At 41.1% G+C, this 16,238-nt stretch overlaps 1 protein-coding gene across 1 annotated transcript in view; it reads right to left on the reverse strand.

Moving 5' to 3' along the window:
* The window catches only part of DDX21 (DExD-box helicase 21), a 37,824-nt gene that overhangs the window by 11,340 nt on the left and 10,246 nt on the right, over positions 1 to 16,238 (reverse strand). The window contains exons 3-11 of the mRNA XM_002820881.5: positions 13,481 to 13,924; positions 11,610 to 11,685; positions 10,316 to 10,494; positions 8,239 to 8,356; positions 6,500 to 6,685; positions 4,579 to 4,724; positions 3,358 to 3,507; positions 1,659 to 1,820; positions 46 to 165 (exon numbers count right to left, since the gene is read on the reverse strand). Coding sequence (XP_002820927.1) covers positions 46 to 165; positions 1,659 to 1,820; positions 3,358 to 3,507; positions 4,579 to 4,724; positions 6,500 to 6,685; positions 8,239 to 8,356; positions 10,316 to 10,494; positions 11,610 to 11,685; positions 13,481 to 13,924 — 1,581 coding nt within the window. The remainder of the gene's footprint in view (positions 1 to 45; positions 166 to 1,658; positions 1,821 to 3,357; positions 3,508 to 4,578; positions 4,725 to 6,499; positions 6,686 to 8,238; positions 8,357 to 10,315; positions 10,495 to 11,609; positions 11,686 to 13,480; positions 13,925 to 16,238) is intronic.

Below are 16,238 nucleotides of genomic sequence, written 5' to 3' on the forward strand. Positions count from 1 at the left end.
TTTAGAACTCAACATTTGCTTAATGAAAGATAAGAATAGTTTTACCGCTTTTTGCTCCACTTGTACTAATTGATACTCTTCCTTGTGCTGATAAAAGCAGATGCACACCCCCGTCCTTCCAGCTCTGCCTGTCCGCCCGGATCGATGAATGTAGGACTCTACATCCTATTGAAGTAAAATACATGAGTAACACTAAACCAAAAAAGAGACAAACACCTGAGTAGCCTATGCAGTTCAGTGAACACTAGCAATTGTGGTTATAAACCTGGGGACATGAGGGAGAAGGTCCCTTAGCACTTCAATTTAAAGACCTCTGGCAATTTTTAAAGCTTCTAGAACAGTGGTCCCTGTCCTGCAGGCAAATTTACAAAGAGCATTGTCTAAATAGTGCTTGTCCATTAGAGGCATATATGTAATTCCAATTTTCAATCTTCCAGTAGACATACCAAAAAGATTTCTTTAAGAAGCTTAATGTATTTTAACTCAATATATTAAGTCTTTTTTTTTCTTTTGAGACAGAGTCTCGCTCTGTCACTCAGGCTGGAGTGCAGTGGCATGATCTCGGCTCACTGCAACCTCCGCCTCCCGGGTTCAAGTGATTTTGCTGTCTCAGCCTCCCAAGTAGCTGGGACAACAGGCACCTGACACCAGGCCTGGCTAATTTTTGTATTTTTAGTATAGACAGAGTTTCACCATGTTGGCCAGGCTAGTCTCGAACTCCTGACCTTAAGTGATCTGTTTGCCTCAGCCGCCCAAGGTGCTGAGATTACAGGCATGAGCCACCACGCCTGTCAAAATATCCAAGTCTTATCATTTCAATATACTATCTATACAAACCAGGGTACCAATGCAATATTTTATATTTTTTCATAAGTCTTCAAAATCCAGACCGCATAATAAAAAGTTATGCAGTATGTATTTTACACTTGCAGTACACAGATCAATTCAGATCACCTACATTTCAAGTGCTCAACACAGCTACTGGCTCAACACAGCTAGTGGCTACCATATCAAAAAGTCTAAAGGCTCATGAAACAATGTTTATACCACACACTCATGGGACTTCCTTTTTAAGAATTGGTGAATTCATAGTCTTAGTTATTTTTCCCCATTGTTGTAAGCAGCCTTTAACCATGGGGGATTTGCCAATTTGGGTGAGATTTTGGGGTCCTCATGTTGGAAGTGATTGGAATACCTTTAGAACAACCTTTATTTACGTGAAGAACTATCCATATCAAGTAAACTATGCTTCAGGGTCCTCCTTGAGAGGTTCCTATAACTCGCAAACCTAAGCATCTCTAACCACAGAGGTTAATTACAGGCCCTTTCTCTCCCCTGTCCTCTAGGCTCATGCATTTATCTATCTTACTTACCCCTATCCCATCTCAGTCTTTCCACCCATCCTCAAGGTTTGGCTCAAAAATCACACTATATCCCAAAGTCACCTTTTGAACCTCTGTCTGCTGACTGCACTTCTACTCAAGTGTCTTCTGAGGTGGGTGTCTCATAACAGGTTCATTCTCAAAATCACCCTTAGCATCCCAGCACTCAAAAGATAGCTATATACTAATGATATGAAAGTAAATAATACAATTTCCAATTTGTTTTAATACACAAAAGAAACAAAACAAAATAAAATCTAAGCATAAAGCACATACCTTTGGTGGAGAGCTTTGTATAACCAAATCAACCTCAGGGATGTCTAACCCACGTGCAGCAACATTGGTTGCCACCAAAACTCCAAAACTACCATTTCTAAAACCTTTCAGGGTGATTTCCCTTTGCTTCTGTGGAATGTCTCCATGCAAGGACTGAGCATCCTGCCAATAAATAAACGGATGTAAGAACACCAGCTCCAACAATACAAGTACTTTTTCTCTTCATCAGTTAGGCCTATAAAAGACATTCATAGTTTGGTGATATGCCTGTTGAAAACATTACAAAGGGGAAAATGTGTCTTGAATGGATAAGCCTCAATATTATTTCCAAATCCTCAGTTATCAATTCCAACTGTATCTGACTTTACTTATTGAAGTTGAGAATGAGACAAGAGTGATCAAACCTATTTTGTCAGTGTAACCTTAGGTCTGAGCCACCCTTTCCTCATTTGTGTGATGAGATGCCATGACAGACTAAGTGAGTTCTAACATGTACACTCTGGTCATTAGAAAGAAGTGAGGCCAGGTGCAGTAGCTCATGCACTTTGGGAGGCCCAGACAGGCAGATTGCTTTAGGCTGGGGTTTGAGACCAGCCTGGGCAATATGGCAAGACTTGGTCTCTACTAAAAATTAAAAAAAATTAAAAAAAATAAAATTAGCGGAAGGTGGGTAGGAGAGCATCAGGTAGAATAGCTAATAAATGCTGGGCTTAATACCTAGGTTATGGGATGATCTGTGCAGCAAACCACCTTGGCATACATTTAGCTATGTAACAAACCTGCACATCCTCACATGTACCCCTGAACCTAAAAGTTGAAGATAAAAAAAGTCTTCCCAATTAGATAGTAGTGACTGTGGCACAACCTCGTGATTATGCTAAAAGCCACTGAACTGTATATTTTAAAATGGTAATATGTGGCACATGAATTATATCAATAATAAAACACCATCCAGAAAAAAAAAGCCAGGTATGGTGGTGCATGCTACCTGGAGGTTGAGGCTACAGTGATCCAAGATCACGCCAATGCACTTCACTTCAGCCTGGGCAAAGGAAGTGAGACCCTGTCTCCAAAAAAAAAAAAAAAACAAAAAGTTGGCTGGGCGCAGTGGCTCATGCCTATAATCCCAGCATTCTGAGTGGCCAAGGCAGGTGGATCACTTGAGGTCAGGAGTTCGAGACCAACCTAACCAACATGGTGAAATCCCATCTCTACTAAAAATACAAAAATTAGCTGGGCGTGCTGGCACGTGCCTGTAATCCCAGCTACTCGGGAGGCTGAGGCAGGAGAATTGCTTGAACCCAAGAAGTGGAGGTTTCAGTGAGCCAAGATCGCACCACTGCAGTCCAGCCTGGGCGAAGAAGCAAGACTCCCTCTCAAAAAAAAAGAGAAAAAAAAAATTAACAAGGCGTGGTGGTGCCCACTTGTAATCCCAGCTACTCGGGAGACTGAGGTGGGAGAATCACTTGAACTCAGGAGGCAGAGAGCCCAGATCACACCACTGCACTCCAGCCTGGGTAACAGAGTGAGACTCTGCCTCAATTAAAAAAAAAAAAAAAAAAGTAGCAGCTCCCTCTCATTTCTAAACTAAACTAACTGGTATTCACTGAATGAATGAAAATCAGACCAAGAGCAGCTATGCCCAAGGTGAAGATTTGTTGATATCCCCAGTTTTGCTGGCATAAGGGGAAGGACCAACCTGCTTTATAGCTGAATTCTGGGACAGCTCCTGGGCTTCTTTCTTGGTTTCACAAAAGATGATAGTGCGTCCTTGATGACCACTGTATACTCGGATGACATCCCCAATAACTGCTGCCCTCTGAGTCCAGTGGCACTTAATAGCCAGATGCTTATATAAAAGAAAAAAAACATCTATTTAGTAAAGCTTTGCTGGAAACTAAAATCACAACACAATGATCAGTGAGCACAACACTAACGTTCTAATGTCTTGCTCCTGGAAACAACTACTCAAGCCTGATAAGAGCTGTCTGCAGCCACCACTGAGAGAAAAAAACCTAAATAAGCCAGTAAAGCAGAAAGCAACAGGATCTGCCCATCTCCCCATGCCTCTCCCCTTTCTCTAAAGATCATCTAACTTCTTTATTTTCTGACAACCAGAAAAATGCAGGAAAGGAAATGCCATTCCCTAGCTTTCTACAGGAAACCAAATAACCAACAAATTTCTGTATGTTTTGCCCTTTCATTTACTTAAAAACCCAATCTGTAGTAGATTAATATACAGGTCTGTTCCTCAGTGAAATTAATTCATCTAGATTATCAGAATCGAAGGTGAAATTTTAAACTTCAACACTTTTAAGCTTAAACACAAAGCACTAGATTTCTCTGCTGCCCTCTAATGTTTAAATTTTAAGTGTGATTTATGTTTACATAATTCAGATAGATTTAAGTTCCAAATCATTCTGAAACGAAATGAGGCCATCGATGATGAAAATTTAAAAACAGATATCGGGCCGGGCGTGGTGGCTCACACCTGTAATTCCAGCACTTTGGGAGGCCGAGGTGGGCGGATCACAAGGCCAAGCAATTAAGACTATCCTGGCCAACATGGTGAAACCCTGTCTCTACTAAAAATACAAAAATTAGCTGGGCGTGGTGGCGCATGCCTGTAGTCCCAGCCACTCAGGAGGCTGAGGCAGGAGAATCGCTTGAACCTGGGAGGTGGAGGTTGCAGTGAGGTTGCGCCACTGCACCCCAGCCTGGTGACAGAGCGAGACTCCATCTCAAAAAATAAAAATAAAAACACAGATATCATATACAGCTCAAATAGAAATATCTTTCCTTGGCTTTTCACATGGATTTAGTATTTATCTGGAAAAAGAGTATTTACCAGTCCTAATATTAACAGACAAGAAAAAAATATATACAATTTTATATTCTGGCAACTAAGTAAATAATTTACCTCCACAGTTATTGCCGTTTTCTGAGTCTTTTTACCAATCAGGTCCACCTGTTCATATGTAGATTTCATGTATTTCTTGGCAACATTAAATACCCAATGAGGGCAAGTTGCAGAAAAAAGCAATGTTTGGGGATTGTCTTCAGAATCTTTGAGGAGGGGGAAAAAAAGTCAGTATGAATAATCCAAACAAGCCTACATAGTATTCCACCTAACCTAATACTTCCACAGTCCATCAACGTTCACCAGCAACCACCTGAAGCCAAGTCGGGCACTGAGGACACAAAACTGGAAGACAGAGGTTTCCCAATGGGCAAAGAAATACCGCTAGGTAATTTATCTAAAAGATCCTTAAAATAGTGAAAGTACTTTAAAGTTATTTTGCTTTCTGACCATTAGGCTTTTGAATTACAAACGAAATCTATTCTAAGATTTCTATTCTCAATATTTTATGAATTTAGAATTCTTGTCCAATCATTGAGTCCAGCTACTATTTTTGTTTGTTCAATTCTACTTAAGAGTGTCATCACATTCTCAAACATTCCAAATAGAAGTGTGATAGAACCCTTCTGGAGAGAATTTGACAATGTATATTGAGGAGCATGAATTATTTACACTTTCAAGCTCAGTAATTCCACTTCTGGTAATCTATCCTAAAGAACCAATTCCAGACCAGGCACAGTGGCTCATGCCTGTAATTCCAATGCTTTCAGAGGTGGAGGCAGGAGGATCACTTGAGGCCAGGAATCAAGACAAGCCTGGGCAACACAGTGAGACCCTGTCTCTACGAATAATAAAAACATTAGCCAGGCATGGTGGCGCATGCCTGTAGCCCTAAGCTACTCAGGAAGCTGAGGCCCAGGAGTTTAGGGATGCAGTGAGCTATGATGGTGCCACTGTACTACAGCCTCAGTACAGGGTGAGGGCCTATCTTAAAAATAAAAAAAAGGGCGCCGCGGTAGAGTACATCTGTAATCCCAGCACTCTGGGAGGCCAAAGTGGGAGGGAGGATCACTTGAGTCCAAGAGTTCAAGACCAGCCTGGACAGCATGGTGAAACCCAGCTCTACAAAAAACAGAAAAATTAGCTGGGCATGGTGGCGCACATCTATAGTCCCAGCTACTCAGAGGATCGCTTCAACCTGGAAGGTGGAAGCTGCAATGAGCCAAGATCCCACCACTGCATTCCAGTCTGGGTGACAGATTTAGACCCTGTCTCAAAAAAAAACAATTCTAGATATTGAGGTGAGAAGCTATCTGTATAAAAGTGGCTAAACAGAACTATTTATATTGAATAAAAATCAAAATAGGCAGATGGTAGAATTAAGTCATGGCCAACCACTTCATACAGTATTTTTGCTGAATTTTTATATGTATAGTCAAGAGTATAATCAACACATATATACAATAAAATGCAAAACATCAGGAATAAACCAAAAGCAGACCACATCAAGATGACAGAAGATGGTATTTTTCTTTACTTTCCCAAGTTTTCCCCATTGTGGTAATATGATAAATCATAACTTTTTTTTTCCTCACCAGCTTTAATCCTAGAGTAATGACTTTTTTTTTTAAATCCAAGTTTCTAGATAAAATAAGCCCCCTTCCAATTTCCCAAGGCTTTACTCATCTCTTAGAAAACTACTTAGTCACCAGGCGAGGCGCAGTGGCTCATGCCTCTAATCCCAACACTTTGGGAGGGTGAGGCAGTCGGATCACTTGGGCCTGGGAGTTTGAGACCAGCCTGGGCAATATGGCAAAACCCCATCTCTACTAAAAATACGAAAATCCGCCAGGCGTAGTGGCGGGTGCCTGTAATCCCAGTTACTAGGGTGGCTGAGGCATGAGAATCACTTGAACCCAGGAGACAGAGTTACCATCCTTCCTTTGGTCTTTTTTATCGGCTTCTTGAATTTGTGGATTACCTTTCTTGTACGCCACACTTAAAATCTCTTCCACTTGATCAGCAAATCCCATATCCAACATCTGGTCCACTTCATCCAGGACAACATGCTTAAGTTTGGTGAGATCTAGTTTGCCATTCTGTATGTGGTCTTTGATACGACCTGGTGTTCCAACCAGGATATCAATCCCATTCCTCATGCGTTCAACTATAAAAAACAATGACAAGATTTGCTGGGTTTTTAGTAAGTACTTTTATCTGTCTGGGGTACCACAGTTAACTGTATTGTTACTCTAAAATATTTGTTAAATACCTACAAGTACAAAGTAATATGCTAAGTAATAATGATAAAGATACTCATGGCACTCCTAATCTAGTGGGAAAAACATTAGTAGTGAAAAATATCAACAAAATTTAAAGCACCCAATTATAGTAAATATTTGAAGTGACAGTCTAGTGTACAAAGTGACATAAAAGAAATATGCTGCCGGGCGTGGTGGCTCACGCCCGTAATCCCAGCACTTTGGGAGGCCAAAGTGGGTGGATCATGAGATCAGGAGTTCAAGACCAGCCTGGCCAACATGGTGAAACACCATCTTTACTAAAACTACAAAAATTAACCAGGCACAGTGGCGGGCGCCTGTAATCCCAGCTACCCAAGAGGCTGAGGCAGGAGAATTGCTTGAACCTGGGCAACAGAGGTTGCAGTGAGCCAAGATCACGCCACTGCACTCCAGCCTGGGCCACAGAGTGAGACTCTGTCTCACACACAAAAATAAATAAATAAATAAATAAATAAATAAATAAATAAATAAATAAATGAAAAAGAAAGAAATATGCACTACTGGAAGACGACAGCACCAGGAAAGAAATTACTTCCAGCCGGGCACGGTGGCTCACGCCTGTAATCCCAGCACTTTGGGAGGCTGAGACTGACAGATCATGAGGTCAGGAGTTCGAGATCAGCCTGGCCGATAAGGTGAAACCCTGTCTCTACTAAAAATACAAAAATTAGCCGGGCGTGGTAGCCTGCCAGGTTCACACCACTCTCCTGCCTCAGCCTCCTGAGTAGCTGGGACTACAGGTGCCTGCCACCACGCCCGGCTAATTTTTTGTATTTTTAGTAGAGACGGGGTTTCACTGTGTTAGCCAGGATGGTCTCCATCTCCTGACTTCGTGATCCGCCCGCCTCAGCCTCCCAAAGTGCTGGGATTACAGGCATGAGCCACTGCGCCCGGCCAAAACTATGATTTTTTTAATTCCTTAAATCCCTTCCTAATTTATACATCTGCTCTAATAATAAAGCTCCAAGGCCTTGAACTGGGAAGTAATGGAATACAAGAGCAGAGACTGTAACATTTGGCCCTTGAGCCCCAAGGAAAGAAAGCCTGCCTACATCAAGAAAGAAGCAACCATGCAGAAAGAGGGACAGACCCAAGGTCCTGACAGACAAGAGTAACCTTGAATTCTGACTTCCTATTTCCTAGAGCCCAAATGGACTGTCTTTTGGGGTTCAATAATAAGTTACTTTTGTAGCCCCTAGATAAATATAAATAGATAAAAGTCCTAAGAAACATATACAGGATTTGCCTATCATCAAGCAGGACCATGTTCTTGACCCCGTTTAAACAATGGCAAAAGAAAATCCCCATAAACGACTGTCCTATGTAGAGAAGCCAGATGTCAAGGTGAAAAGAAATCCAATCAGAGCAGTCAACAATGGGTGGCATTATACTTCCCTCACTTTTTGAATGTACTCACATTGACCTCCATAGGGAGTTCCACCATAAAAACAAGCCACTGACAGCTTTTTTGTGATGTCACTGAAGTCTTTGCTTACTTGATTTGCCAACTCTCTTGTAGGTGCAAGAACCAGTACCTGATAAAGAAAAATAATTGAATTCAAATTACTGTGTAGTATTTGTTTCTTAATCTAGTCCTTAAAGAACAGCATTCCAGGGAAAGAACGACTTGAACAAGGTCTAACACTGTTGATGACGATAACATTATCTAATATTTTTGTCTAATAGATCTTAGACTCTACTAAATTCTTTATATATATTATTCTGATTTAATTCTCGCAACCTTTTAAGCTAGGTATTAGAGGATAAATAACTTGACTAAACCCCAAAGGCTAAGAAGGAGCAGAGCCTTCAAGCAGTTGGGCTCCAAAACCTATAGTCTTAACCTCTACAGTAGAGAAAATTTGAAGCAGAACAAAATCAGAGAAGTAAGGTAGAGCCAACAATGTAAGGGGCTTTGAATCCTAAAGCAATATGAGTTTCATCTCTATACATATAAAACATGAAACTGCTGGCCAGGCGCAATGGCTCATGCCTATAATCCCAGCACTTTGGGAGGCCAAGGTGGGTGGCTTACTTGAGGTCAGGAGTTCAAGACCAGCCTGGCCAACATGGTGAAAGTCTATCTCTACTAAAAATACAAATGAGCCAGGTGTGGTGGCTCACACTTGTAATCCCAACTACTTGGGATGTTGAGGCGGGAGGATCACTTAAACCTGCGAGGCAGAGGTTAAGATTGCACCACCGCACTCCAACCTGGGCGACAAAGCGAGACTTTGTCTCAAAAAAAAAAAAAAAAAAAAAAGTCCAGGTGCAGTGGCTCAAGCCTATATATAATTCCAGCACTTTGTGAGGCTGAGGTGGGTGGATCACTTGAGGTCAGGAGTTCCAGACCAGCCTGGCCAACATGGTGAAACCGCATCTCTACTAAATATACAAAATTAGTCGGGCATGGTGGTACACACCTGTAATCCCAGCTACTTGGGAGGCTAAGGCAGGAGAACTGCTTGAACTGCTACAGGTCCTCAAAATAGGGTAACGGTATGAAACTAATATGATTCAAGAACACCTAATACATTCATCTAAAAAATATTTAATGACTACCTACTATTGGCCAAGCACTATTCTATGTGCTAGGGATACAGCAGTAAACAAATTAACAAAGGGGGAGCATGGACACTGGAAGGCCAGTGAGCAAGGGAGGTTAGGCCAGAAAGACAACTGCAAGAACCCACAGCCAAAGTGACAACATGGGCATTCACAGTCATTTCAATGAGGTTAATGTTTGTTAAATGTCAAGTTCTCTAGAAATGAACCCAATGGACTCACCCTAATATGGGGGCATGGACTTTTCACCTCTGACTTGCCCTTCTTTCCATTCATGCTTTTCTTTTTTTTTTTTTTTGAGATGGAGTCTTGCTCTGTCGCCCAGGCTGGAGTGCAGTGATGCGATCTCGGCTCACTGCAAGCTCTGCCTCCCGGGTTCATGCCATTCTCCTGCCTCAGCCTCCCAAGTAGCTGGGACTACAGGCGCCCGCCACCACGCCCGGCTAATTTTTTGTATTTTTATTAGAGACGGGGTTTCACCGTGTTAGCCAGGATGGTCTCGATCTCCTGACCTCGTGATCTGCCCACCTCGGCCTCCCAAAGTGCTGGGATTACAGGTGTGAGCCACCGCCCATTCATGCTTTTCTACCAAAAATGCTTTCTCCATCTAGGCAAAAATGGTCAGACACTTGACCAAAGCTATGAGCCCCAGGGACATCTAATGGTTTGAAGGAAATATGATGAGCATTAATTATATAGATGATCAAAACTGTGGGAAAGATTAAAATATTGAAATATACAGAGAATGATCTGTATATATTAATTATTAAATATAAAAGGATTGTCCTGGATTACTTTCACATAAAGATCCACAGTAAATAGAATGGGAGACTATAAGAACTCAATAAAAAATAGTAGGATATGTACACAATGCCCAAGTGGTGGTTTTTCCTGTGCTGACTGAGAGCCCTTGTATTTAAGACAGTTACCTGAGGGGGACGGCCTCTCTTCCTGTCTTGCAGTTCCCCATGAAGTTTCTCAATCAAAGGGATGGCAAAGGAGAATGTCTTCCCAGTTCCTGTCCGCGCCTGTGCAATTAAGTCCTTCCCGCTGTAAACATGATGGAATGTCTTTGCTTGTATAGGAAATAGGAAGGTCACTCCTCGGCCTATGAACAAATTAACTGTGTTATCGCACACTGCATTCTTAAAATATTAGCCATACTGACATACTGAAGTACACTACTCATGCTTCTGGTCCTGCAGAATTAAGGAATTCTACCTTCTGGTCAACATCTACAAAGTTAGGCTCAAATATATATATTTTTTAAGAGACAAGGTCTTGCTTTGTCGCCCATGCTGGAGTACAGTGGTGTGATCATAACTCACTTGCAGCCTTGAACTCCTGGGCTCAAGTGATCCTCCTGCCTCAGCCTGATGGACAGCTGGGATTACAGGTGCAAGCCATCATACCTGGCTCAGAAATATTCTGATAGTAAAGAATCTGCTTGACTGAAAAATATCAACAAACTTTAAAGCATCCAATTATAGTAAATATTTGAAGTCTCATCCATAAGCCTGAAAATCTGGTGCTTTGCAATCCAACTGTGCTGCTCCTGATTTAGGAAGCACCTACTTGAGTAACTGTGACTCCAGCTACTTCAGAAGCAGATTATTAAATGAATTCTGGGTTTACGCCTATAAATTAGGCTCATTAATCTAGAGATGCCTCAGAAGTGAAAGGGATAAAACATTAACATGGCATCACCTAATTGCTTAATTTCACCAGCACCATTAGTCATTACACTTCTGAATACATACTGTATTAAATACAATTTTTTTTGAGACAGGATTTCATTCTGTCACCCAGGCTGGCGTGCAGTGGTGTGATCACAGTTCACTGAAGCCTTGAACTCCTGGGCTCAAGCGATCTTCCTTCCTCAGCCTCTGGAGTAGTTAGGACTATAGATGTGTGTTACCACGTGCCCAGCTAATTTTTAAACTTTTTGTCGGGACAGGTTCTCACTGTTACCCAGGAAGATCTCAAACTCCTGGCCTCAATCAATTACAGGTGTGAGCCACCACAGAGGGCCTGAAGAAATTTTAACCACTTGTTTAAGAAGCATGAAGAACCATCACTACTATAGTACTAAATTGAATACATTTCTTCCGCATATATCAGCCTACAATAAGGATACATCCTGGTTCATCTTAACAAAAACAGTGGAGTGCTTCTGTTAAAATAATATGTTCTAACGTCATACGATATTTCCAAGAACATTACCTTTGAGAAGTTTAATAGTTTCTTCAGATATGGGAAAATTAGAGAAAGCGCCTTCTTTTTGTTCCACAGGTATTTCCTATCAAGTAAAGGGCCACAGAAAGAAATCAATAATCACCTACACAAATTAATAGAGAACCTTCTGAGAAAGAGACAAAACAAGCTATCCTAAAGCAATTCTTCTAAACACATTGCTTTAAAAATCAACCAAAAATATACAAAAACCTTGATAGGTAACTCGAGATCTGAAAAGGAAACATTGTCATAAATCTATAAAACCTTAACAAAAGAAAAATCTGAGGCAAATATATACTGGGTATATTATGTGTGACTAGATCTCAACTAAGATCTACTCCATAACCATAACCAACAATATACTGTTGGAAATGTCATTAGCCCTCTTCCAAAGCAGCATCTCTTGTATACACACATCCACAGAAAATGAACAAACATTTTATGAGGTAGCAGTCACTGTGGCATTATTTGATAGTAAGATATCTGAATGCTCAATAAAAGTAGTAAGTAGATCCAAGACATTTATATGAAGGATTATGTAACCATTAAGCATACTTAATGAGGAAAATGCTTAGATAGAAACAGAAAAGATACAAGATTGCACAGTACAATCCTAATCTAATTTAAAATAATAGATGCATATACTAAAAGTACTACAAGGAAACACCAAAAATTAACAAGATTACTTCTGTACTTGAAAAGTACAGGTATTAATATTTACTAAATGAATGGTGAAATTCCAGGAAGCATTTCTTTCTTTTTGCAAAATGTCTGCATTTTCTATTTTCTCTGGATCACGTATTTTTTATAATCAGGAAAAAAGATACAAATGTTGACCATGATCTATAGCAAAAAGAAAATCTATTAGAATTAGTATTTTTCAGCTGGGTGTGGTGGCTTGTGCCTGTAATCCCAGCTACTCAGGAGGCTTAGGCAGGATTATCCCTTGTGGCCACAAGCTCTAGACCAGCCTGGGCCACACAGCGAGATCCCATGTCTAAAACAAATTTTTTTAATACAATTAGTATTTTTCTTTCATAACTGAGTTTCTGAAAGATAACAGAATTAGGTTCTGGACAGACATTTTATCATCCTGTTCAACTCCAGGATGATTACTTAATGGCCTAACCAAAAGGACTTATGCAATCAACCTTTTCAGTAATTCTAATAATTTATTTGGTTAAACCCCTCAGAGAGAAACTAGGGCCCATTTACAAAACTGTATCTCTTCTGTTGACTGACTTGCAAATAAGCAGACCAAGACTCTCCCTAAGCTTAAGCAGTATCTGCTTATTTGTAAAGGAGGCATTGTGACACTATGCTAATTTTTTTTTTTTTTTTTTAAAGACAGAGTCCGCTGGGAACAGTAGCTCATGCCTGTAATCCCAAAACTTTGGGAGGCCCAGGCGGGTGGATCACCTGAGGTCGGGAGTTCGAGACCAGCCTGGCCAACATGGTGAAAGCCCGCCTCTACTAAAAATACAAAAAATTAGCCAGGCATGATGGCACACACCCGTAATCCCAGCTACTGAGGAGGCTGAGGTAGGAGAATCACTTGAACCCAGGAGGCAGAGGTTGCAGTGAGCTGAGATCGCCCACTGTACTCCAGCCTAGGTGACAAAGCGGAGACTCCGTCTCAAAAAAAAAATAAAAAAGAGTACTCTTAGCTGAGCCACCATGCCCTGTCGTATGCTAATTTTTAAGATGAAGTCCCACTCAGCCTAAGGTATCCCCCAACCCACAAGGTGCTGACACATCACATTTTCTCCTACTATTAAAGAGTACATATAGCAGTTACCTACTTATTTATCTGAAACAACAATGAAAGATATCTTCTACCCAATGAAGTACAAATGTACCTGCTCTATCTCACTGTTACTTTCTTCACTGGCAGCTTCACTGGGGTTATAGTCAGATTCAGGATGAGGAAATCCATTCTTCAGTTTGGGGCTTTTCTCTCCAGTTTCTCCATTCATTTCCTTTTCTTTCTTCATCTTCTTGGGCTTAGGAGCATCTATTTCTTCCTCAAAAGGCTCCTCATTTTTTGTCACTTTTTTGGTTTTAGAAGAAACCACTTTTTTTTCAATGGGCTCCTTTTTCTTTCTCAAACTTTTGGTTTTAGGAGAAATGTCATTTTGAGATGGCTCCTCTTTCTTTTTTGCCTTTTTGGATTTAGGAGAATTCATGTCAACTTCAGAAGGCTCTGCTTTCTTTTTAACTTGTTTAGCTTTGGGGAAAACAGTTTCTTCCTCTTCTGCTATCTCTTCAGTCTTATCAGATTTTGGCTTCTCTTTTTTCTCTTTCTAAAAAAAATTCATAAGGAAAATACAAACACTGAATAAGGCATTTATACATTTGCAACATTCATCAATTCTGGATTATTTCAAGATCATTTTCAAGATCATTTTCAACTTTAAAAAATACAATTTTGGGGCATTTCGACATTTGTACTTTCACGCTGTGATAAGGTAAAAATCAAAATAGTAAGCTTTTTCTAAAATCACTTCTTAGCTATATATAGAGACGGGTATATATCAGTAGTTTCACTATCTTGGAAAATGAAGAGTGCCCCTTAGTAACTATTCAACTCATGTGGGTCAAACAGTTGTAAAACAGATTTTCCTTTTTGAGACAGAGTCTCGCTCGCTCTGTCGCCCAGGCTGGAGTGAACGTGGCACAATCTCAGCTCACTGAAACCTCCACTCCTGAGTTCAAGTGATTCTCGTGCCTCAGCCTCCTGAGTACCTGGGACTATAGGTGCCCACCACCACACCCAGCTAATTTTTTTATTTTTAGTAGAGGTGGGGTTTTCCCACATTGCCCAGGCTGGTCTCAAACTCCTGAGCTCAGGCAACCCACCCACCTCGGCCTCCCAAACTGCCAGGATTACATGAGCCACCATGCTTGGCCTATAAACGAGATTTTCATAAGGGATTTGAAATAAGGGATTTGGATAAGCTCATGGGATACTCCAACAGGCTCCAAACTCAATACTATAAAAAGTCCAAATTCAATTCCAATGAATAAGGCCATGTATCTACAGATTGATGATGTTAAGCAGGTTTCTTTTCTTTCTTCCTGCTAAAATCCCAGGTAAAACAACAGGGATTTTTTTTGTTTTTTTAAGAGACAATTTCACTTTTTCACCCAGGTTGTGGTACAGAGGCATGATCATAGCTCACTGCAGCCTCTAACTCCAAAACAGGAATTCTGCGCTTTGCCTATCTCACAAGAGCAAATGAATTTATACAAAGACAGTTTAGGGCCAGGTGCAGTGGTTCATGCCTGTAATCCCAGCACTCTGGGAGGCCAAGGCACGAGGACTGTTTGAGGCCAGCAGTTCCAGGCAAGCATGGACAATACAGCGAGACCCCGTCACTATTGAAAAAGTTTAAAAATTAGGCCGGGCGAGGTGGCTCATGCCTGTAATCTCAGGACTTTGGGAGGCCAAGGAGGGCGAATCACGAGGTCAGGAGAAGGAGACCATCCTGGCTAACATAGTGAAATCTCATCTCTACTAAAAATACAAAAAAATTAGCCAGGCATGGTGGCACGCACCTGTAGTCCCAGCTACTCGGGAGGCTGAGGCAGGAGAACTGCTTGAACCCGGGAGGCGGAGGTTGCAATGAGCTGCACTCCAGCCTGGGTGACACAGCAAGACTGTCTCAAAAAAAAAAAAATTTTTTTTTTTAAATTAGCCAGGTGTAGCGGCACACCTATACTCCTAGCTACTTAGGAGGCTGAGGTGGGAGGATTGCTTGAGCCCAGGAATTCAAGGCTGCAGTTAGCTATAATCATGCCACTGCACTCTAGCTTGGGTGACAGTAAGACTCTGTCTCTACAAAAAATAAAAGGGCAGGATACAGTGGCTCACACCTGTAATCCCAGCACTTTGGGAGGCCAAGGTGGGCGGATCACCTGAGGTTGGGATTTTGAGACCAGCCTGACCAACATGGAGAACACGCCTGGGCAACGACAGCAAAACTCCATCTCAAAAAATAATAATAATAAATAATAAAATAAAGAGACACTTTATGAAACAAAAAGTTATAAAAACTCACAGTCTATCACCCATGTGTAAAAAAGATGTATTTAATTTAAAATAAAATAAGTAAGTTAACAAGAATATGGAAGGAGTGACACCTTAGAACTAAGTAAGACAGATGACTGTGGCTCCCATTTGAACTTTCTGACCCTCTACAACTTTTCATGCTACTGAAAACAATTAGAAATGTGTTGTAGCCTCCTTAGAAGCCTGTTCTGGCAGAGCCCCAGAACAATCTTGGAAGTACATATTACGCTGAATTCTGCCTCCTGGAAATTTCAGGCCTGGTCTCTGTTCTCAAATCATAGATTAAGAATAATCTCCTTGCCAACAAAAAACAAGCTAGTCTCTTTCCAAAATTTTATTCGTTTTCATCCCTTGGTTCCACCAAATAAGACTGAGTTTCCCATCCTGGTGGTCTCTTTTGGAATATAACAGAGTTTGGTCATGTACCTCTGGATTTGAGCATGCCAAATTGAACGCAACTGACTGATGCAATGTAAACCAGGACCACGACCTTCTTGCACCTGAGTACAAATCTGCCGCGGCTTCCTACAATTCTAAAATATTGC

Source organism: Pongo abelii, chromosome 8 (genome assembly GCF_028885655.2).
Source record: "Pongo abelii isolate AG06213 chromosome 8, NHGRI_mPonAbe1-v2.0_pri, whole genome shotgun sequence".
Lineage (NCBI taxonomy): Eukaryota > Metazoa > Chordata > Mammalia > Primates > Hominidae > Pongo > Pongo abelii.